Below are 24,401 nucleotides of genomic sequence, written 5' to 3' on the forward strand. Positions count from 1 at the left end.
AGGAAAGTGCCAATATCTAAGGCCCTGAGGAGACCTCATTTAGAAAACAGTGTATGATTGTGGTTACCAGCTTGAAATTATCTTAGCAGAGCACGGAAGCTGTGCAAAGAAGGACCAGGAACACAGTGAAGGAGAGAGGAAGTGTGAGTAACCAAAGAACACGAATTATAAATTGGCCCAGTTAACACAGCAAAACTCTGTGCTAAGAATGCCTGGACATAGTTCACTGAGTGGGAGAAGAGCTGTGGAAGCAAAAGGACAACACAAGTAGATCAAACGGACACAAACCATCCATGAGCAAGTTTAGGCTAGAAACCAGAAGCAACTCGTTAAGTCTCAGAGGTGCAATATGAAAATAACGCAGGTAAAGCATCTATGGAGTCCTGAAATAAAAGCAAGACTGACTTACAAAGGAGTCAAGAAGAGTATCTGAAGCCGGAAATAAGGAGAACTAGCGTGTGACTTTATCTACGATGACTTTTCACAACTGTGCTTAAATTCAGGCCCACGTTCGCAGAACTAACCAGGGAAGCCAGTCCTGCCCCCTCTGCCTGGCAGTGCATGAAGCCCTTTCCCTCTGTGCCTGATCAGCCTGGATGGAGACCTGGTTGGTTTGTTCTGGACTAAAGCAGCGTGAAAGCCAACAGATATAATAATATTGTAAATAATATTGAAAATGAACGAGTTTGAGACTGAATGAGTGTGTTAGCCGGGTTCTGCTGTCATGTTATGTCCATGGAGATTAATTCAGACCTATCAGCGAGGTGCATTCTTACATGGAAAAGCTGTTTAGCTGTTCAGGTGAATTGTGTGAAATGTTTCCCAACCGAGACCTGCCTTTTACTTCAGACAAACACGCCCTTTGAAGAGATCAACTCGTCTGAGCTCACACTGACAGGCTGGGTAAAATCCAACGCAAAGACTATAAATCGAAAGCTTTCCAGGTTCTTTAGAGTGGTCAGTTAGAGCAATACTCAGCCAGTTATTTATTGTTCACAGTAACAGAAAGCTGACTATGTATTTTCTGACATTATGTCGCATTGCAGATTCATTTCTAACTTTAAGGACCATGGGTCTCTTGTCTTTCCTTACATGAACTTCCTTCTCCCACTACTATGTGGATTTTGAGAAGGTTTGCATTTTGTTTGATTTAAATAATAAAGCGGCATTTAAGAGAGTTCTCTCTCCAGATTTATGACAAAGCTGCCAAACCAGCCACCACTCTAGACTGCATTTCAGATCATATTCAGATTTGCATACAACCCTTCAAGCAGGATCTCCTTTCCAACTGCCAGAATTTGGCATTGGAATTTGGCAACAGCCCAAAATAGCACAGGATGTATGTGACATGCAAGTAGAAAGCAAACAGATATTATGACAGAATGAAAGGAACACCTGCTGACAGACCAGATACATTCATAGCTGTTAATCCTGGCAATCTGACGGACCTACAACGTACTTTCTCCCAACAACATTATCAGAGCTATCGTGCTTCATTTCAAGCATTTCACTGACCTGCTCCTGTTGGCAAAACTGGTGCTTGGCTGGGATCTGGAGAAGGACACATGATTCCTGACTCTGTCAGAACTGCTGGGCTTTCATAATCTTCAAAGTAACATGAGTAAAATTCTTCCTCACGCAGAGAAGGTAAGTCCGAGATAGCCAGAAATATCTACCAATTCAATAATATCCAGTAAATAATTTGCCCTCTAATACATTCTTCTTTATTTCATCTAATTCTTTGGTTCTATTTTTTCAAAGAGCCCCATAAAGTAGTTATCTACACATACATCTATTTTCTTATAAGGCCTCCTAAAACTGACTGTTCCATTCATCATTTTTTGCCATTCCCAAACTGAACTTGGCATCCACCAAGCAATTGGCAACTTCCCCCTTTGCTCAAGTCTCTAGCAAACGACAGGTTTCTTGCCACCTCCTGACATAACGACAGACTTCCAAACACTGCAGCACCTTCTTCGCTTTTCTCCCAGCTCTCAGATGCCAGACTGAAGCCATAATTTTGGGTACGTCCTTCCAGATCTTCCTGACAGCAAGTGTCAGAAACATTGTGAAAACACATACGTGGGGATCTTGTAGATACTAAAGCAAGGAGGGACTCCACCAGAGCAGCCATCAAATACTCCAGAATACCAAGTAACTTTTAGCAGGCAAGGACATTTAGTTTTATAGGAAAAAAAAAAAAACAATTAAATTATCTCCTGGTACAGCCAAAGTCCCTCATGTGAGTCAGGCAACACGGGCTTGAAGGCTGAAGCAACAGGAAGACTTGCGACTCCTCCGAGTTCACAGAGGACTTTCTACACTCTTGAGCATCATGAGAGGATCATCACCACTCACATTTCTCTTTTCCTCTCTGCTGATATTGGCTGGAGTCAGTGACTGGACGGACAGACACTGTTGGGTAGAGTTAAAGCTCCAGAGCCACTGCTCACTCAACCTGGACCGCAAGCACTCGGAGCGACGGCTGCACCTGCAGGGAAACAGCAAGTAGCCCTGTGAGAGATCTGTGCAGCTGCAGCAGGACACGTTCGGCTTCCAAGCCGACACCGGCTGGCCAAAGCCTTGCTAGAGCCATGGGGAAGTTGCTACACAAGCTACGAAAGTCCCAGCCTCCCACCACCTTCAATAAGAGGATGAATTGTTGCCAATACATAGATGAGTAGGCGCTTTTCGATTCAAGGGTCATAAACTAGTTTCTATGGCATTCTGCAAAGAGACAGAGCCAGCAAGCAGACAGACACACTGGAATAAACCACATCGCGTTACGCAACATCAGTAGGGGAGCAAGAAGTGGAAAACAGTGCTAGAAGAGAGCGACACCAGAAGAAGAGATAATTTCTCTACATTTGTCATAAGGCAGTTTGAGCTGCAGTCAGTCTAAACCCAGGCTGAAATCCAAAGGCTGGGAGCATCGCGAGTGGTGACCAAAGACCCAAAAAGCAATGGAAAAATACCCCTGTGTGCAACTGCTGCTGGTGCTTTAGGGAGGCAGAGCGTGGAACGGTACATTAGAGAGAAGATCCTATAAAGGAACTAAAAATAAACTAAATCCAGACATACACAGACATAAGGAAGAGAGTAAGTGGGGATAATCCCTAAGCACTATCCCTCCAAAATCCTTGCAGGTGAACAGGGATCTGTCTTACCGTCCCCGAAGGACACACCAGCCACAGTAGGGATCCTTCAGCGCCAGACAGGATTCACAGTCTGAGTACAGGGAACATTCCAGTATGGGAACCTTTACCACCTGTCAGAGAAAGAAACCAGTGAAAACACAGCATGCAACACAGGCCCCAGGTCTAAGGCTTCTCCTGCCCAACCAGCAAGTCCCATCATCTGCATGCTCACTGAAACAACTTCTTAATCCCCAATATTGCATTAAACTGAAAAAAAAACCAAAACCAAACCAAGTTTCCAGAGCCCATCGGAATGGCCATTTCACATATTGGCAAAGGACATCTAACCGTCCAGCTGTACAGAGGCACCGAGGCGAGCAAAGGGTGTTGCTATTAATGGGTTATCTGTGACGCTTTTTGCAAGAAGGAGACTTTATGTAGTGACAAAACTCTAACGAAATGGGTCAAGGAATAGCAGACTGAATACCATTCACTTTTTTGCTCGTCTGGACTCTGTCATGGGAGATCATCCCTCTTGACATGCAGGGGACTGAAGCTGGACACGGTAGCTCCAGCTGAGGTCTCTGAACATCTGCCCTATTGCCCAGCTCCATCTGGCAGAGCCATCATTTTGACTGCGAGTAGACCAAGAAGCTTTGATCAATGTGGAACAAAAAGCTTCTGCCATTTGGAGTTAAGTTTTACTTGCAAAACTCTTCTGCTTTAACTTACTATCCTTGCTGACTTCAGCCTCTTGCCCTCTCTAATCTGCTACTACACTGTCAGTTACTTTAAAACACCAACTTCTAATTCCCGACTTATTACTTTTGCTAAGTACATGAAGTAATTTGGATTTTTTTAATTGACAGAACAATTAATGTTCAGGATATATTTCAGATTTCCCTAATCTTCTTCCACTCACAGATTTCAACTCCTCCTTTGAAGTGTTACAAAATTTCTGAGTATCTCAAAGTGCACTGGGGGGGTGAAGGGAAACAGAGGTTTTCCAGCATGCTCGTTTTTTTGTTTGTTCTTTCCTTCAGAGTAACTCAATGGCTGCTTTTCCCTTGCTAGGAGGATCCTTTTCTTTCCAGCTCAAGGAGCTGATTTGAGTGGTGTTGCACAAATCCTCTCAAATCAAGTATCCATAGCTGGATTTCCTACTCAGCAGACACCAATATCTCAAGAGCCTGAGGCATCGCGATGCCTCTTCTCCTCCAGCTGTAACTGGGCACGAACACAATTACAGAAAGCAGGAGAGGGAAAGGTGTCTCACATATTCCTTATACAGCTTGATTTCATCTGCAAGACTGTTATTATATACCCGGTCAGAGTGCGCTTCTGCTATCTGAAGATGCTTCCCACACATATTTGCTTTTTTAGATTACATGCCTACAGGAGAACAGCTTAATCTTTTAACTGATTAAAACCAGGAGACGTGCCACAGTTTCGGTTACGCAAAACCTCCCATTTTCTCTTTAGTCTTTTGCAAAACCAAGACAGGTCACTTCACTTGCAAACCCAGAAGGCTCCTTCTGCTCAGATGGAGAAGCAAACTGTTGTCCAAACAGTTCCTGCTCAACACAGAGGAACCCAGGAATTCGCAGCCCCTTGACTTCATGCCAGTAGAGCAGCCTTTTACAGCGTGCAGTTCACATTCCTTCATCACTGCTGATACACTGCGTGTTATGGAAACGCACATAGCAAAAAGGCCACGGTTTAGGGCAACAAGGCTTCCTCCAGCTTGTGCCAAAGGCCAGTCCCCATCCCTGTAAACCAGACCGGCAGCAGCTGCTGCCCAGCACAGGTTCAGATGCACACAGAGTTTCTCTGCCTCGCCCCACTCCCATCAGTAGTTTGTCTGGACCTCAAATGCTTTGAGCTCTTGTGTAGAAGGGATTTTATTGCTCTTACCATTGACTGGGTCATGACAAAGAGGTGCTCCTGCATCTGGTCAAACAGCAGGTCTCCACTTACCATGCTGTTTAACTGGATAGGTAAAGAAGCGTATACGTGCGCATCTCCCATTGCTCCCAGGTACACCTGCAAGAGAGCCACAGTTGTACGCAGGGAAAATATCACAGCAGGAGTTGGGGGCACCCATCCTATATCAGGAACGAGTTGGAACCAGGGCTGTGTGCCAGGATTTCAACCTCTCACCAAAACCTCAGCGCGGTGACTTCAGCCACATGAAGCGTGTGCCCGGCAATACCTGCAGAAGCCACGCAGGATGCACCGGCCCTGACGCTGGCTTAGTGCAGGTGACCACTGTTTGGGGCATTCGCATTCTCAACAGTCAGTACAGCGTGAGAAGAGACCATCTGATAGCACTGATATTTAGAAGGAACTTAATTTCCCCAGGGACAAGAGAAATTGCCTTTTTTTCCCCTTCCACCTGAGCACCCTCCGATTAGTTTTATCCTCTTTGCCTCCTGTAACATCCAGGTCATACCTTGTGCAGTCTCCCTCTGCTGTCTCCCAGAAAAGCAATGGTGTGCCCATCTTCCACGTGCACGGCCACAGCTGTCAGACGGGCCTCTGTTTTCTCCAGAAGTGGGGCAGCTTCCAAGGGCACCCGGCTGGCCATGGGGCTGGGAGTGTGGTCAGAGCCACAGGGGTATGCGTACAGGGTGTCCTTTTATGGGGAGCGGAAAGAACAGGGAAATCAGAACAACAACAACAAGGAAACAAGGAACATTAGTACCTTTAACACTTCCAGCCATTGCTTCCACCCAAATTTCATAAATGGGTGCTCCAGTTCAAACGCAGCTTTGAACGCCTCAAAGCTTTTTGACTGAGAGTAACAAAACCAGCTTTTAATAATCAGTTTAGGTATGTCGGCTCTTTGTGCCCTCACAAGATCCTGCAGACATTTCAGCAAATCCGTTCGGCATCACTAATGAAATGCATCGAAACTCTACTAAACTCTTAAGTTCTCCAAAAAACATTACTGGCTACACACTGCCATGAAACAGCTTTGCGGACAATTAATTGTATTTTTCAGAACAAAACGAAGAGATGAGAATTCCTGCTTCCACTGCAAACCCACTTTGTCACAAGCATCAACTCCAACGATTAGCATGGTTTTGTTTTATCACCTACAAATTGTAAGCCTGAAGGAGAACCCCAAAGCATCAGGACATAGATAAAGCCAGGGTGCAGCACAGCCTGCTCCAAAGAGCTGACTAACTACACACAGAAATCATGGAGCACATACAACCAGAGACCCACAAACGGTCAAAACACGAGTCAGCTCTGCACACGGCTTCAATTCTTCTGAATGTTGTGAAATTTCTGAAAATTAACTCCACAGCGCTGTGCAAAACCAGTCATCCTTCCGTTCCAGTCAGATCCCTTCCAGTTCCACCAAACCTCCACTCAGTGAATTCTAAATGAAAGAGAATGAAAGCTGCCAACTTATTTACTATTTGTATGTGTAGAGAGAAGATATTCCGTCATGATTCATCTTTTTCCTAAGTAACAAACCCAGTTGTGTCCAGGATAGTTCCTCTGTTGCTTTATCTTTCTCGACACCTTGTTCTGTGCCCACTTTAATTTTACAGTATCCTTTTGGAGACCGAATGCAAGATTGTCCATCAACCATTACTATTAAAAATATCATTTTTAATTGATGAGTGGCTTGTCTTCAAACAATGGCTTGTGCAAACTAATGATTTTCATCATGAAATCCCTTATGGATAACATTTGCTCCCTCCTTTCCAGCTCCTTATCAATACTCTTCGGAAGCCGCGCATGGAGCAGCGGCAGGAACTGAGCAGCCTGCGCTGACTCCAGCTCCCTCGCTTGCCTCGGGCAACGCGGTTGAATTTAGACTCCTTGTGAGCAGGGTTACGTATTCCTTCTGTCTGATGTCCGCGGCTTTGCACTTGGCAGCGCTGAGCTGCGCGGTACCGCCCGGCACCAGGCGACGGAGCCGCCCGCGCCGGGGGTCGGCGATAACGGCACAGCGTGGCATTCTTGAGGCATCTGCTCAGCAGCCCTCCCCAAACACACGGAAAACCTGATCCTTTTCCCCCCCACTTCTTCTCCCATTTCTCAGTTATTTTTAAATTTATTTTTATACTTAAAAAAAAAAAAAAAGGTGTAAATATATATTTTTTTCATTTAATACTTCGCTGGTTCTTGGAGAAACTAAAAGTGAAGAAACTAAAAGTGGAGAAATTAAAGCGATCAGGAGCTTTTGACAAAGTCTATGGAAACCCCACAGTAAAATATATTTAACCTGTTGACCTCTATTGACTTCTCAAGTGTATTGCTATCGTCACAGGGAAGCAAGGCTTGACACGGTGGTTCCACATGGGAAAACCTGCCAGTTAGACTGGCACTACTTTCATTCTGACGCTTTATTTTTCCCTTCGAGTGCTATTAATAATTCAACTGATTTTCTGCATACTGGGTGTAACGCTCTGACTTAAAGCCTCCGAAGAGGTTACAACTCTTAATGATTGTTAGTTTTTGCCACACTCTAAGCTGTCATTCATTTTTAGTGACAAATATCTTTTTCTTATCAGCTCTGTCGCTCAATTCTTAAACTTCTTTCAAACACCTCCTCGTAACTTAAAGGTTTCTATTTCTTTGGTTGTCTAGTTCCTATACGATTTATTAGGAAGAGGGCCACAGCTAAATTCCCATATCCAAAAGCATTGAATATTCATTTTGAATAGGATTCTATTTATCTTTTGCAACCCTTGTATCGATTCAGACAAATTCTAGAGCCTCACAACCTCACTACTGAGGCTGATTTTTCAAAGTTTGCTTAAAAAAAAAATGCATGCAAGTCAGAAATAGCTGTACCCGCCGTGCTCAGCGCTGCTGCTGCCTATGTGTGATGCCAAGGGCAAGTCACTTCACACGCGACATTTCTCCACCATAAACCAACGTGAGCTGTGCGAGCTCCGCCAGCACCGGCACGGCCTCCCCGCAGCCTCAGCAGCTGAAACTGGTTCCCTTCTACAGGATTAAGACCATGATAATTGTATAAAGCGCTTATATAAATTTACATAGAAGCTGTCTGGATCGTTTTCGGTGAATAACATCTTGACGATGCAGCAGAAAATAGACTTCAAGGATCATCCAGTGTCCTGCTGTGATGCGGGAGTTTGGATGCAGCTCCTGCCATGAATTTTGCACAGGTGAGAAGCAACAACAGGACAAATGTGTATCTGTGTAAGAAGAGGACTGAAAGCTTGGTGCAAAAGGACAAGTTACACCCCTTGAAAACTACACCTGCAGAAGATATGCAGCCTTCCCAAGCCTTGCAGAAATACATTTCACACTTCCAATTATCAACTCACTAACAGCACCTACGTAGCCTCCTGCGTCTCAAGGCTAATGGATCTCCAGAAAACTCAACAAATGAACTGATTCTGAAATTCTTATAAAAACAAGCTTGCTTTTTTTTTTTCTTTCCAGTTGAAGAGCTTGTACTGAACCATAAAACTCAGTCTGAGCCTCTTCTGATGGACTGAAAATTGGAGGCAACTAGGGAAAAGGGCATACCTTCTGGTTTGGAAGAAGAAAAACGTGAAATTAATTAGCGTTATCCTTACATACAGCACAAGCGGCCACCATTGAAACCGAGTTAAAACTGTTTCTGCATAAAACGTCCATTGACAGCTGCTTCCACCCGGCGCTGAATGGAGCGGGCTGGAGCTGGCACGGACCCCTACATGGTGTTAGATACAATCTTAATGACAACCGCTACCACGTACCGAATGGTGACGGATAAACTTTGTTAGGACATTTACATATCATTGGACACACTTGTTAATAAGATGCTGTACTTTAGTCGGCTCACTAGTGCCAAACAGCGCAGCTGGGACCCCGGGATCACGTTCCAGGGATCACATCGCAGACTGGGCTGCTTCTCCCACCCTGCGCACCCACTTCTCCACCAGATCAAATGGTACAGGGGGACTCGACATCATTTTAAATGAAGGATTCTGACATTTAATTCCCTCAACCCTAAAAATCACCTGTGATAATCCCTTCCATGCGGCCCCACAAGGGACACAGCTAAGAAATACAAGCAGAACATCAAGCTGGGCAGCCTCTTGCTTCCCAACTCTTACGTACCCTCCTGACCTCACATTCATCCTGCTCCAAGTCTGCTCTTCACCCTTCCCTTTTCCCACAAGTATTCTACAGTCAACTTTAGCTACTGAAAGGAAAACCATAATTTTAAAACTGGCTTTGGACCACATGCCCAAACCCGGAGACTTCCAAAGCTCTGTGGTACCACTTTGCTCTTCGTAGCACAAGGCTGGGAAGATGCAATTATCAGGACAGCCTGTTCTGTACGTAGAAGGACACAAGATAACATGCTAAGGACTAGCAACGCCCTCGGTGAAAACAAGCTTCTGACAACCACAGAGCCTCCTGCCAGGACACTGCATCCAGCACCGCCCCAGGAGAACAGCGTCTGTGTCACCGTCCCCCATATCGCAGCACCAGCCAGCGTGGCTGACACTGCAAGGATTCAGGGTCACAGCCACTTCAGTTCACATCTTTATCCTGCAACATCCCGTCATGCCTTTGTCATAGAATTTAAAGGACTGTGAACTCTTACAGCTGTGGAGACAGAAAAGAACCAGGTCAGGAAAAGTTCTTCCTTGGGCACAGAATTCTGCAGCACTAATGCAGTCTATAGGAAATTCAGATTTTGCTGACGCTTGCTTTTGCTTCTGCTCTTTTTCGTTCCTGGGTGCCCTTGCAGGAAGCTGTTGTGAGGTGCACCTCACCATAAGCCACAGGGACACAGCACACCCCTTAAATTCCCTTCCCATGCACGTACTCCTTCCCTGCAGTGCAGCCCAGCGGATGAAGATACTGATAAAGAACAACCTGAACTGCAGCTTCAGTGCCCGGTATTGCCATGAGACAGACCTCAGGGCCAGGTCACACCAGGTGCCCTCCCCGCAGGCACACACAGTCCCTGTCCCTCTGCAAGGAAACCTGCCCATGCGGGGCAGAGAGCTGCAGCAGCAGCGACACAGACTGCGCTTAAACAGGACGCATCACATCGCTGCGGTAGCAAAGAAACAGCCTGAGCCCAAAGGTTTCTAACCCAAACAGATTTCAACTTCCATCTGTGGGAAACAAGCTGAGTTCAGGAACACAAAGCAACACAAGGACACGCTGGAGATTTTACCCTGGCAAAGGTGCAAAGCCACTTACCGCTGGCAGCTGGACACAGTTGGAACTGACATCGTATTCGATATACGCCACTTCTGTCCCTTCTTCTGACTTCCCATCTCTCATGTAGCAAACGTCCCTAGTCCAGTTGGTCAGGCGATCCACCTCCTCCATTGCGTAGACGCAGAGGGCAGACTCCTCGCTCAGTTTGCTAGAGGAAGCCTGCCAGGCAGAGAAGGATGCGAACAGCACTTCTCCCTCGGTGTCCAGCTGCCCCCGGGCCAGGTCTTGTCCTGGGCGGCTGACATAGGCCGCTTGGAGGAGGCTGTACGTGTTGGCTTTGCTCTGGCAGAGCAGCGGTAACTCCACATACGAGTAATAGTGAGAGTCATCTAGGCAGATTCGTGAGATGTAGGTCTTGTACTCACGTGACTGAGATTTGAGATCCCGACGGTAGAATAGGAAATAAACGCTCGAGCGGTAAGTGAAGGATTTAATGAAATGGTGGTTGTACTCCGAGAGCCGGCCCACGGCCAGTTTTGCTGTTTCTTCATAGGAGAAAATGGAGTGAGAGTCTGTTGCTTGAATATCCCCTCCGTGGGCCCTGAGATTTCGGGTGGTGATGGGAGGAATCCCTCCTCCAACTCCTCGGCTAGTGTAGCCTCGTCCCACAAACAGCAAGGGGACCTCATCCTTCGAGTAGGCGATGAGTCCCACAGTGGTGATGTTGGGATCGTTGGCGGCAACGTACTGAGTGTCACCAGGGCTCTCCGGTCGGAAGAGGACATGGTCGATGGATGTGAGGCTTCTCTTCTCGCAGATTCCCTGGTGCACGCTGCCACAGACAATGAGCTCCTTCTGCACTGCGTTCACCAGCAGCAGCTTGTTGTGATTGTCGGTGTGGTGTGCCTGAGGGCACTCCAGCTTGGAGACCGGGGGGAGGCAATCCTTACTGTCCAGAACTGGGCCAGTCTGAACCACGTTCTCCATCAGCAGGTCAGATGTCAGCTGGAAGAGAAAGTTGGTGGCCCCCAAGTAAATGGTCCCAGATTCCAAGTCCATAGAGAGGTGGAGGAATTTCGTGGCGTTGCGCGAGAACGTGACGTACTGCAGTCCTCGTGGAATTGCTGCTCCCAAGAAACAGAGAACAGGAAGGAGGAACGTTCCCAGAGGCATGGTAAACACTCTGCAAGAGAGGAAAGGCTGTTACAACTTCTTGGAAACCAGGAGCGAAGATTAACAACCCAAATCCTTCCGTAGCACTCTTATTATGAGAAGTGGGCAAAGAGAGCTAAACACAAAGAGCCAACACAGGACGTTTGCAAAATCACCAACAGAAAGAAGGCTGCAGGAGTATCAGAGACTCTACTCAATCACCTCCGCACCAAGACGACAGGCACAGCATTTTCAGGAGAAGCTGCAATACTGCAAGTCACGTTCTTGGGGGCTTTCCCAGAGGCTGCTGGGTGGTGGTACTGGGGAAAGCTGCTCTTCGCAAGCCTGGGACTTGTACTAAACTTGCTGAATAAACAGTCCAAAGCACAGATTCATCAATCCAGGGACATAACCTAAGGAGAAAAGTCCTATTTATGTTGTGACAGAAGGTGCTTCAAGCATTGGAGCTGATCGTTATTCTTGTAACATCAGAAAAAGCCATGTTTAACCCAGCTCCTGTACAACTCTTCCCTATGATGCTCCACTGGAAGTTCTCCAGGGCAGGACCACATTCCTATAGCAGCCAGCACACCGCAGACATTGTTAATGAGCTACACCACAGTAAAACAAACCACTGTCCAAGACAAATACACCTGCACAACCATTGTTTAAATAAACTGTAGCTGGGATCCAACTCAGAACAAACTAATAACCCCTTTACTCTGTATTTGATCTAGCTATCATAATTAATCCTTCTCTTTCACTTACAGCTATCAACAGCCTCTTCTGGGTCTAAGGCTCTTCTATCAGTGCTTCAGAAGAAACCTTTCCATGCCACCTCTGCCACTGAGCATCACCCACCCAAGCACAACCCGGGTACCAGGACGAGGCCTCCAGAGAGTCGGTCACAGCAGCTCCCGGCCACTCAACTGGGGACACCAGTCGCCCCCAGCCTTGGTGGGCCCCCATCTCCTTGGGCAGATCCATCATGTCCAGGCGAGCTGGAGTGACCACCTTACCCTGCTCACTTCTCACCGCACTCTCTGGAGGAGCAGTCTCTTGCTGGCACTCATCTTTCCACAGCATCTCCGCCAGCGCTGTAAAAGGTGATGGAAACAAGCCTGCCCTGCGGACGATGCTCCACTCCTTCCCTGTCCCATGGCCCAACGTGCAGCCAAGGCCAGATGGGGTGGGTGCTGGTCAGACCCAGGGAACCACCAGACCGGTTCTGCACCTCTCCAGAGGATCTTTAGATTAACCCGACTTGAAATCCACCATGACCCACCCAAACCATGCCACAGACAGGAACAACTGTGCTGAGCAGCACAGGGAATCCCACAGCACAGTGGAAATGTGGTAATAAGCACCTGCAACACTTAGATTAATGCTTTCCCCACAGAGAAAGGGCAGCAGCTGCAAGTACTCATGATTTACTATGAGTACCACCTTATTTGAATTGAGAAGTACGTAGTGATGCAGCTGTAAATCTCTTCCCTTCCCTCCCTCCCTCTTGCAGACAAGGTACCAAAGCTATACACAGCTCCACCGATGCCAAGCTGGGCCAGCGGCTCAGAGCTGACGGGTACAGCATCTCCTCCAAAACTGCCCTGTCATCTGCTGCACTCACTTTGGCAACTCAGCTCCTCAGGGCTGATGTTAATTTTGCAGTTAAAGCTAAGAAAACTATCACTGCTTCCCTCCTACAGCTATCACTCCTCTTGGGTCTTCTTGGTAAGTTCAAAGTGCTACTAGGTCAGAAGTGAGAAGACTAACCCAGCATTTACTGCAGGAATTAACCTATTTAGGTCAAACTTCTCACCACACAAACTGTGCCTTACATTTGCTCTGTACAACATGCAGCACACGGTGTGCAGAAAACACAGTAGCAATGGTGAGAATGATAACTGTAAGACTCTACATCCATATTTTATTTCACTGCTATTGCAAACCAAACCAAACCAAAAAGTCTGCTTTCCAGCTCCTTTGTCAGTAAAACTGGCATCTTTGCTCTACCAAAAGACCAGTTGAGAGGATTAGTCTACTTGTGAAATCCAGCAGATGGAAGGTATTATAAATACAACACATCAATAAATACAGGCTTTGTGAAGCTCTGGGAAAGCTCCAGTTCACGTGGTTATTGTAGGTAAGTAGACAGTACTGTCAGGATACACCTGGGGGCAGGAACACCGGCTCAGAGCACACAGCAGCCGGTTCACACCAAACCAGCACCGCGTTTTGGTTCTGTGCACACTGGGGCTTTTGTTTGCCCCAGGAATGGACACTGGGTGTTTTCTGCTCTCAGTGCTACTCGCACACTCTGCCTCACCCGGATTTGCAAACAGCACTGCACTGGAGTCTCCTTCCAGGGTGGTGAAGCACTTGAATGAGCTCCTCATCATGCGGGAGATGTTATCTGTGAAGCATGATGAAGGGTATTTGTAAAGCCAGCACGTAGATACATGTAAGACTGAAGGATGGAGCTCCAACTTGACTCTATCATCTCAGGTTTACATCAGTAGAGCAGAACTTGCCCCAGCTCTGATGCATTCTCACCATTTTTATTAAACTTTACTCAAGGACCTCCGTGACCACACAACTGTCTGGGTACCTCTGCACTACCATCATGCAGACATCACGATGGCTTGTTGTGCAACTCTGTCTGGAGTCTCTTCAGTTGCAAAGCTCAAAACGCCTGCAAACCAAACAACAGGCTGATGACCATCCAACAGCAGGAGCTTGACTGCATCGTGACAGAGCCACACGGACACGGGGAAGACAGGCTTTGATCTGGGAGCAGCCGAGGATCACAAGACATCATTACACCACTTACAGGAATCTCTCATCTTCTTTCTAGCTAATGCAACCTTCCTATGCCAGCACTTGCACGGCAAAATCGGCATGTGTGTTCAGAATCTATGAATTCTGAAATACTGGCATTCTGGCTTGAGCTCATGCCTGCAAACTGTTAGACTCTGCTCTGTCCACCCCACACCATCAGTCATGATTCCCGGCGCAGAACTAACATTTATACATGACACCAGACCTTGAACTTAAAACCCAGCGCACAACACCACTCTAGCAACACCGATCTTTTTACAAGCTCTTTGACCTGTAGTTGAATCTACCCCTAACGTTTCACTGAACGCATTTTACCTACTGGAGCACCTGTACTGGAAAGAGATGGAAAATCAACTGGTCTTGCATTCCAGCAGAACACGATCAAAACCAGATCCTGCCGTGGTCAAAGCTCCGACCTGAGCTATTCTTCCTCCACTCACCAATATCCCCCTGGAAGTTACTTTGCTAAGAGCTGGTCCTCAAAGGTGTCCCAGGTAAGAAGTTACCATCTAGTCCTCATGACACTGGGAAACCAGAGGGCAGCTGTGAAGACAAAAGAAAAAAAAAAGAAAGAGGTAGTACAGCATGTTCTGCAAGCTGGTTCTAATCGCTCTGAGCAACGGGTAAACATCGAATATAGTGCTCTTTGTTGCTCTTTGCTGAAGAGCCATTAGCAAATGAACTTGTGTTTATTGCTAGGTGAGCAAACACACATTAGAAATGAGTATGAGCCTGTGTGCCTACCGGTAGTTAGAAGCATTTGCATTCTACGTGAAAACTGAGAAAAAAAGCCAGCAGTGTCTTTTGATTCAGTTTTCCAAGTTGTTTCTCAAACACGGGTATTGCTGCCTTTTTTATTTCTTGCTTTTCCGTTAAGCCCATCACAACCTCTCTGGGAGGACAGGAGGAGGATAACCTACATTTAAATCTGATGGTTTCATGACAGGCTCCACTTCTGAGCTCTTTATGGATTTACTGAACCATTCTGCTTCCTGCGCTCGCTGCAAGGGTATAACACAGCTGTTACAGACAGATTGCACTAAAAGTGTGTAGCCTTTAATTAATTCTGAAAGCAATTGCCAAGGCTTAAAGATTCCTTTCAAATATTCCATTTTTTTGATGAATTCCCATTAAATAGGAAAATGCTTTAGACAATACTCTGAACATTGCCTGTAACGCACTGTAAAATATTAATATCCAAATGATACTTCTGAGTTTCATTTATTTAATCTGGATCACAACAGAAGGGCTAGAGGATTAGTCAGTTCTGCCACAGAATATTTATATCACATCCATAAAACAACAACGAAGAATGTAGAAGCAATGGCACTATTTTGTTACTCGGAATTTGAAATAAGACCGTGTTTTCTGTAGCACTATTTTTACCTCTCTGACCTCACGTATCCCTCTCAGAGACTTTACTCATTTATTAAAGAAACAAACGCAACTCATTTGGACCCATTTTAACAGCGTATCAACACAAAGATTATTTCAATCCACACAGATTATTTCCCTAATACCACATCCTATCCCCCAAACACGGAGAGGTCAGATAATGTTCTGAGTTCTAAGCTAGATTTCATACTAAACACCAACCCCAGCAGAATTATCCTTGGGGAAAAAAAAAAAATAAAGTAGGTCCCTGCACCTGCAGTTTCCACTGTATCATTTGCAGAGCCAGCCCACAGTGAGAGCACTAAAAGATGTAAAAATGAAAAGCAGAATTGTGACGACCACCGCTGGGTTTTCTGCACAAAAGTCCCAAATTACCACCCCCCTTCTCAGTTTCATATGCTCAACAGAGACTTGCTGTTTTCTGCTGTGAAAGATGACATTCCCATTAAATAAATAAATCTTTTTTGAGTCTTATTTATGACTACCAGGCCAGTTCCCTGCTCTGCTGTTTAAGAACACTTGCAGCTCTGGCAGAGATGAACACAAACCTCTGTTTTTCCAAATAAAATTGACCCCAAGAAGTCCAAGGCATCCTGTCAGAGCAGGACCAGCACAGACAAGGGGGTTCTGTTATACCAGACGTGAGTAACCCTGAAGCTGAGGTCAAAATAACTTCAAAAAACCCCTCTAAAGACAAAATATCCAATCTGAAACAGGGAGGGAAGGTGGCAGGAAACCTGTACTTTCAGGCTACAGAATTAACGGCATTATTAGTTAAACACTTGGGAAAACGATGTTTTCTAAACCCTTGGTAGATCCTGCTGACCATTACAATGGACCTTTCTGGATGGGGTTGAAGGAGCCGTACTGAAACAACACTGCACACAATATTTTGTCAACTTTGTGATACTATTGCCATTTTAATGATGTTTGTGCGTTGTCAGGGTTCTTTGGAAAAACGGTAAAAAGTGCTTCTACAACCCTGGGCCTACCTAAATATTAATTTTAGCCATACTGGAATTAATGGATGGTAGTGGACAGGTATTTCCCCTAAACGGCTCTTGCACAACCGACCTTTTCTCCTGTATCCGTGAAAATGTGTTATAAACACCAGTTTAAGCTTCCGGTACAAATGGTTAAGAGTTAATGATTAATACAATGTTAAATAGTGAACTTTTTATAAATGAAAACAAATGACACAAACATTTACAAGAAATACAAAGCAACCACAACCTGCTTGCTGTTAAAAGCAGGTTTCTTCATAGATATTTTGTCATTGTAAATTGAGGGCTGACTTTTCACTTTGTCATCCTCTCAAACACTAACAAAATGTTAACTTGAGCACCACGTTGCATGCACATTTTTAAAAGGGGAAATCAAGTCAGTTCTTAGTTTCTCGGTATCTTAACACAACTTTCTGCTGGTGTTAGGGATCTCCTCCACCTTTCTGTGTAATTAAACCAAGGAGCACCACAAAGCAATCTCTTCTTCTAGCTCATAAGCTCCTGCCTAAAGTCTCCCAATCAAAGCAGAGTTTAGGGCTCCTAAATTACAGAAACTACCACCTTAACCCAGCAAGCTGATCCCCAGGGGTTATTTACCGCAAGTAAAATGCCTTGTCATTTTGTCGCACTTTGCTTGTCAAAGGATCTCTCGAGTCAAAGAAGCTTCTAGTTGCTTCTTGTGAAGAGTTTGAAAACTAATCCTTGCTCTTAATCCTCCTTGGGCAAGAAGATAACAACAGCTCTTCTAACACAGACAGAGGTCCACCTACACAGAACCCTGGCTCCAGCAACAGACAATAATAGGTGCCTCAGTAGCAGTGTAAGGGCAGAAAAGCACCAGGCAATCCTTGCCCTATGCGTCCCGGCAGCTTCGGGCATTCCTGAATCACCGATTGCAGCCACGTGTAATTATTCGGATGGGTATATCAGGTGGGCTGAGCTTCTTCAGTCAGAAAGACTTAACTTTTCTTGTAGCTCCTTGAGTCCTTTCCAGTTTGTCAGCATCTTTATATATATATTTTTTTTTTTTAATTTTTTTTTTTTTTTTTTTTTTTTAAGGTACCTGACCTGGATGAGCATCCCCTTTTCCCAGACAGGCTTTCTATCCCTTTGGCTTTCTAGTGCTGCACCCAGAGCAAATGTTACTTTCTCCACTTTGACCCACCACTCCTCCACCTACCTGCTCAAGAACCTCTTGCTCTTTTAGGTACCACACCACATTCCAAGCCTGTATACAGCTGGATACCATCCATGACTCAAATATGCTTCCAGTCAACTAGTTATGAAAAAATATATTCAGTTCTCTAGTACATCCAGAGAGCCTGGACAGGTTTAACCTGGCTGTAACAGAACCCTGCTGGGGCAGCAGAGCTCACTAAAGTTACCCACCCAAATCGCCCTGCTGAGCAAATCCACCATTTCTGCAAAAATCCACATAAATCTAAGACCATCAGCCCTGTAGAAACAAATTTGCTTGCAGAAGTTCAGGAACCCAACTGTTGGTCAAAATACAAACTAGTATTGGAGCAGAGAGAAATTCCTGCAGTACCTACGGAATTCCAAGAGCAGATTTCCAATTTCCAGTTAATTGAGAACCAAGAGCCAGTTTTTAACCTGTTTAATATGAACTAAACTAATTTTAAAAGAACTGTCAGCTAAGGCTCTTGGGAAAAAAAAAAGCTATTGTGCAATTAAAGTTACAGTACCTATCATGATTTAATAAGGAGTTAAAAGACAGGAAACGAAAACAGCTTCCCGTCAGAGGAAGGTTATCAGTGAGACCTGCCAAGAATTTGTTCTGCCACCTGCGCAGTTCAATGTTTACATAAGACCTATGTGGAGGAATATGTCCCAAAGTGGTGAATTTTACTGTTAAAAAATTAATCACAATCAAATTCAGAAAAGACTATAAAAAGTAACAGAACTCATGCACTCTTAAGTAACCACACAATATCTTAGATGTCAATAAATACCAAAACCAATACAAAATATTCTAATTACATAAACACACCAGGATCCAAGCTAGCAGTTACCACTTAGAAAAACTCCGGACACTTGGTAGGTCAGTTCAGCATTTAGTATCGAGCAAAAAGGCAAATGCAACGTTCAGAGTCTTTGGGAAAGAAAACACGGATCACCACGATGTTGCTGAATGCTGCGGGCAGCTCTGATTCCCACATCTGAAAAAGGAGACAGAATGACAAAAAGGACAACAAAGATGATCAAAAACATGGAGCAGCTTCCATATAAGGAGAGACTGGGCAGAGCAGGACTTTGGATGGACAAAGAAACAACTGAGGGAAGACAGGGAAAATTTAAGAGATCTGAAACATGACGGTGTCAAGATGAAAAACATAGAATAATCGACTATCATGTCTTATAATACAGAAACAACAGAGCACCTACAAAGTTACAGACAACTTTTCTAAGCCAGTTCAAGGAAACTGTCACTGGATATAAAATATTTTGAATAGTATTTAAAATGCATAATTAAATTGTAGCGCTCGCTGCTGTAGTATGTCATGGAGACTAGAAACAAACAAGCTAGAAGAGGGATTATGTAAATTAATGGAGAGTAGATGTAGTCAAGATCAGATTATTAGATACAACTCCTGATCAAAGAGGGCCCCTAACTGATGATGGTCATAAGCTGGGAGTCAAATTAGGGGGGGAGAGAAAAGGGGAAAAGGGGAAAGGGGGAAAAGGGGGAAAGGGGGGAAAGGGGGGAAAGGGGGGAAAAGGGGGAAAAGGGGGAAAAGGGGGAAAAGGGGGAAAAGGGGGAAAAAGGGGGAAAAAGGGGGAAAAAGGGGGAAAAAGGGGGAAAAAGGGGGAAAAAGGGGGAAAAAGGGGGAAAAAGGGGGAAAAAGGGGGAAAAAGGGGGAAAAAGGGAAAAGAAACAAACATACACAAAACCAACAAGCAAACCCACCGCATTATACATGCCCTGTTTCTTACAGTCCTCATTAGGCATCTGCTTCTGGCTCTTGTCAAAGCCAGGATACTGAGCTACACAGAGCTTTGCAATTTGCCCCGGGATGACAGCTCTACTTAAACTTATTTTATGGCACCATTATAGATTTTATTTATTTTTAAATATTAAGAATGTAACTTTAGCCCTGCCTAATTGCATATTTAGGAAGCCGGAACCTAAACCTCGTTGACTAAAGGCATTATTATCTATCATATTAACATTTAGATACCATCTAACTGAATCCTGACAGTGCAGCACAAAGTTAATGCCCAACACAGCAAGCGAGCATCACCCTCAGCACACCGAGAACCCGAAGCAAAGGCCAGAGCCGGGGTGCACAGAAGTGGCAGAACTGGGTTTAACCCACCCAAATCCTCTCTTCCAGGAACAGCTCTTCCCTCTCTGCTAAATATTTGATGGAAATTTCTCACTCACAAGCCTGAACAAAACAGATAACGTGTTTGCCGTATACACGGCTAAGCACTGGGTAGGGTTCAACAGAGCTGCTGTTGCTAAAAGTGGGTCAGGACTGTCCGTTCTAAGCGGGGTGAGAGGGAAGCTAAAGCACAGCACTGTTTGGCCAGGTATTACAGAAAACCTTCAAGCTGGGATTTTATCACTACTTCAAACAGACATGATTCATATTTGACCAGCCTCCACCTCAAACACGGCACACCTTCCCAGCCGCGCTGCCCTCCCTGTCATTAGGGGCACCTTTCCCCAGGATCCTCCCGTCCTCGGCTTCGGCTCCAAAGGCCACGAAAGCCCGAGTCCTGCTCTGCTCGAGCTGCCTCAGCCCGTCTGCGTTGATTTCTGTCAAGCAGAAATGCCCAACCGCTTCCTCCAGAAACAGCCAGGACAACACACGATCTTCTCAATGTCATGGCTTCTGCCCGAGAGCCTGTTTTCCTTGGCAGGGTGCCCTGCAGAAGGGAGGGAGGAGACCTCCTGCCACCAGCTTCCCAGAGGACGGCACCGTGACCCCTAACCAAGCTCTCACGTCCCCCAGGCAAAGGCCACACTCCCAAGGAAAGTCCTTTTGCAGATAGCCTGGCCTTGGAGTAACCCAGCAAGGGAGGAAAGGAGCTTCCAACCTCCTGTGAAACCCTTGTGAAAGGAAGCCGGTCCTACAGTTGTCCCCAAGAGGGACCTGCGGTCTCCATGCCAGCGCCAGCCCTGCAGGACAGCAGGAGGGAGAACAGGGAGGCCTTCCTGTGCTTAAAAGGGGCCGATAAGAAAGATGGGGACAGGCTTTTTAGCAGGGACTGTCACGACAGGACAAGGGGTGATGGTTTTAAACTAAAGGAGGGGAGATTCAGGCTGAACATGAGGAAGAAATTGTTGCCCCTGAGGGAGGTGGAAGCCTGTCCCAGGTTGGCCAGAGAGGTGGTGGATGAACCATCCCTGGAGACATCCCAGGCCAGGCTGGACGGGGCTCTGAGCAACCTGAGCTGGTGCAGATGTCCCTGCTCGTGGCAGGGGGGGCACGGGGGGAGATCTGAAGGTCCCTTCCAACCCAAACTGTTCTATGATTCTGCAAAACCTACCACAGAAGAGGTTCTTGTTAGCCATGTTACAGACCACAAGCAGACACAGACACACAAGGACACCACATCCCGAGCTCCACCATCCAGTTGTCAAGACGCAAATAAGAACCATTAAACCCCGGTGTCTGCCTCGAATAAATCCTTTCACCCTGCAGACACTCAGCAGCACGGGGTGCTCTGGTCTGTTAAAGAACAGCACCTCCTTGACACCCTAGAAGTCTTCAATTTTAGTACCACAACAGCTCTATAAAGAATTAATACACTCTGGATGGACAGGAAGGAATTCTTCTCCTTGGAGTTTTCCTTCATTTCAAACAAAATTCACTTTTCTGCCCTCCCCAGTAACCTTCTGGAAAACCAAACAGCCTGACAGCAGTTTGATAGTCCTCCCCACCACTCCAATAGCGTCAGCAGTTCTGGCTACAGCCATGAACACAGGCAGCAACATGCAAATAAATTTAATGCAATGCAACCACACGAGTAGCATCTATCTCCTCCCATCCAGAAGAGACAGCAAAATCAAGAGAATTCCACATCACTACCACAATCTGCTTGTGGTTTGCCTTCAAACCAAGTCAAGATATATTCTATCTTGTATTACTCAACTCATTTTAAAGCATTATCAGAAATGAAGCTTTAATCAATTTATCTTCCATAAATTAGTACCTAAGCCTAGAAGGCTATCAGTAGTCAGCTACAAACTATTTGGTTTAATATTCTGGTAATTAGGTTACACAGGTTTGCCAGATAATGATCCAAGTTGAGGTGGCCAGACATTTTCTCCCACCTCTGCAAGGCAGTACCAAGGCTTTCATAAGGCTGAGAACAGATGGTAACACACCAGGTCATTCAAAAATCCTGGGGACCTTCCCAAGTTGCTCATAACTGGTATAAAACATGAGAGCTCCCACTGCACTGCTGCACAATCATGGAATAGTTTGGGTTGCAGAGACCTTCAAAGCTCATCCAGTGCCCCCCCTGCCATGAGCAGGGACATCTGCACCAGCTCAGGTTGCTCAGAGCCCCGTCCAGCCTGGCCTGGGATGTCTCCAGGGATGGTTCAGCCACCACCTCTCTGGGCAACCTGGGCCAGGCTCTCACCACCCTCAGGGCCAACAATTCCTCCCTCATGTCTGGCCTGAATCTCCCCTCCTTTAGTTTAAAACGATCACTCCTTGTCCTATCACAACAGACCCTGCTGAAAAGTCTGTCCCCATCTTTCTTATCAGCCCCTTTTAAGCACTGAAAGGCTCCCGGAGCTTCTCTTCTCCAGCTGAACACCCCAACTCTCTCAGCCTGTCCTCCCAGCAGAGCTGCTCCAGCCCTCGGATCATTTCTGTTGCTCCTCTGGCCCCTCTCCATGACTGACCATGCTTGGTGCAGACTTGAGAGCCAGGATCTGCTTCACATCAGTTTCAACAGCTCTGAGCAATGACCTTCCAACATGGGCTGGGATCTTTGATACCCAGTGCTTCCAAACGTAGTCCCACACAGGATGCTGGCACAGGAATCATCCAGGAGTGGCTCTCAAGGTGTCGGTGGTTGAGGAGCCACAGGCTGGCAGCAGCGATGCAGTGTCCTCTTCCACCCTACAGTCACAGCCCTCCACTCCAGACACCGTCCACACTTGGAAGTTATTGTTTCAAGGATAAAATTCAGAGCAAAGACTGCAGACAGACAGGGGTGGGAGGACTCCTGCAGTGCATGGGCCATCAGGCAATGCTCTTCAGTCATACTGCTGTGGGTTCACGAGCTAGAGGAGTGAAAACAAGCAACACGAAATTTTAAGCAGAAAGGAAGCAAAGCTGGAACACTGCAAGATTTGGTACTTGGAGAAACAAAACTATCTGGAGCAAGAGTTCTCCAGTCAGCTTGTTAACAAGGAGATGTCTAGTCACACTTTATTCAGAACAAGGAATTTTATTACAAGACAAAATTCACCATAAGAAATTCCAGCACCATCAAGTGGCTTCGCAAAATGAGTTTCTGATCTTACCCATGCACTCAGACTGAGGAGATCCTAAGTTTTTCTGGCAAAATATTTGAGCTCCCGGTCATGATCAGTGCTGAGAAAGATTCTTCAGTGCTGTCCTGAAGGCACCATGGATCAGAACTGACTACCTGTTCGTGGCAGCCGTGAATGATAAAGGTTTTTCGGTTGAGACTCTTCTCCATCTGGTTTGCTACCCTCCCACTTTCACGGTCTCACAGCCACTGGCTGGGCAGGACCGACTGGGTTTTGCCTTCTGCCCTTCAGGGAAGCCCAGACCTTCACCCCAGAGCCACAGAGGTGCTCTGACAGGTCTGCTGCACAAACTGCGCCGCTGGTCTGAAATGCAAACTGCTACGAGCAGGAATTGCAGCCAGTATAACTGGCTGACTGTCGGCGTTTCAAGAGAACGCTACCTTGCCAAAAAACAAAACAAAACACAAACAGAAGACAGGAAAACCAGATTTATGGTAGTTTGTTAGGAAGAGCACTGAGTTTTGATCGAGTGGCTGTTCTTTTTGTTGGAAGGAACAGCTAGAGCAGAGAACAAGGGGAACAAGGAAAAAGCACACGCGTCTGTGCTGAAAGGATAAACCACAGCCTGTGGTCAGCACCGTTCTGTTTGCAGACTGTCCCACTCCCAGGCACCTTCCGCTGTCATTTTAAGCTCTGTACTCCACATGGCAGGGACTGCGCCTTATTTTGGAAAGAAAACTGTTCAACTTTGCGACAACATCGGTAAACTAATCAAAATCCTACAAGAACGTGGCTCACACAGCACTCATCAGACATATACGTGGACCAAACTGAACAATCAGACACCTGATGTCAACCCAGGAGGCCACAGTGGGCCTGACACAAGTTTAGCATCATAAAAATGCTTTAAATCAAACCTTCTCCAGGCTTAGTGGGAAATACACTAACTAAAATGATGGACCAGCTAGGGATAGAAAAGATCATACAGGCTAAAGACAGGTTCCAACTAAACCTAATTTGGACAGACCATCTGGATATATAATGGCATATATGTATATATATAAAATGGGAGACAGGCTTAACACTCCCAGGAACAGGTCGAGAGAGAATCATTGCTGGAACAAAATAACTGAAAAGAATAACTGAGGAATTGCGAGTGAAACGGGAAGGATGCTCTCTAAATGGTGTAACAACTGAGCCCATTGCTGCTCTGCAGTGGTGACACTTCTGCTT

The 24,401-nt window shown here is 45.9% G+C and overlaps 1 protein-coding gene across 1 annotated transcript in view; it reads right to left on the reverse strand.

Annotated features, from left to right (window-relative positions):
- Positions 1-24,401, reverse strand: part of PLXNB1 (plexin B1) — an 82,787-nt gene that overhangs the window by 30,482 nt on the left and 27,904 nt on the right. The window contains exons 3-8 of the mRNA XM_065642336.1: positions 10,335-11,478; positions 5,590-5,772; positions 5,052-5,180; positions 3,168-3,268; positions 2,359-2,491; positions 1,516-1,672 (exon numbers count right to left, since the gene is read on the reverse strand). Of these exons, the coding sequence (XP_065498408.1) occupies positions 1,516-1,672; positions 2,359-2,491; positions 3,168-3,268; positions 5,052-5,180; positions 5,590-5,772; positions 10,335-11,468 (1,837 nt within the window). The 5' untranslated portion in view covers positions 11,469-11,478. The remainder of the gene's footprint in view (positions 1-1,515; positions 1,673-2,358; positions 2,492-3,167; positions 3,269-5,051; positions 5,181-5,589; positions 5,773-10,334; positions 11,479-24,401) is intronic.

The sequence above is a fragment of the Caloenas nicobarica genome, chromosome 11 (assembly GCF_036013445.1).
Source record: "Caloenas nicobarica isolate bCalNic1 chromosome 11, bCalNic1.hap1, whole genome shotgun sequence".
Classification (NCBI taxonomy): domain Eukaryota; kingdom Metazoa; phylum Chordata; class Aves; order Columbiformes; family Columbidae; genus Caloenas; species Caloenas nicobarica.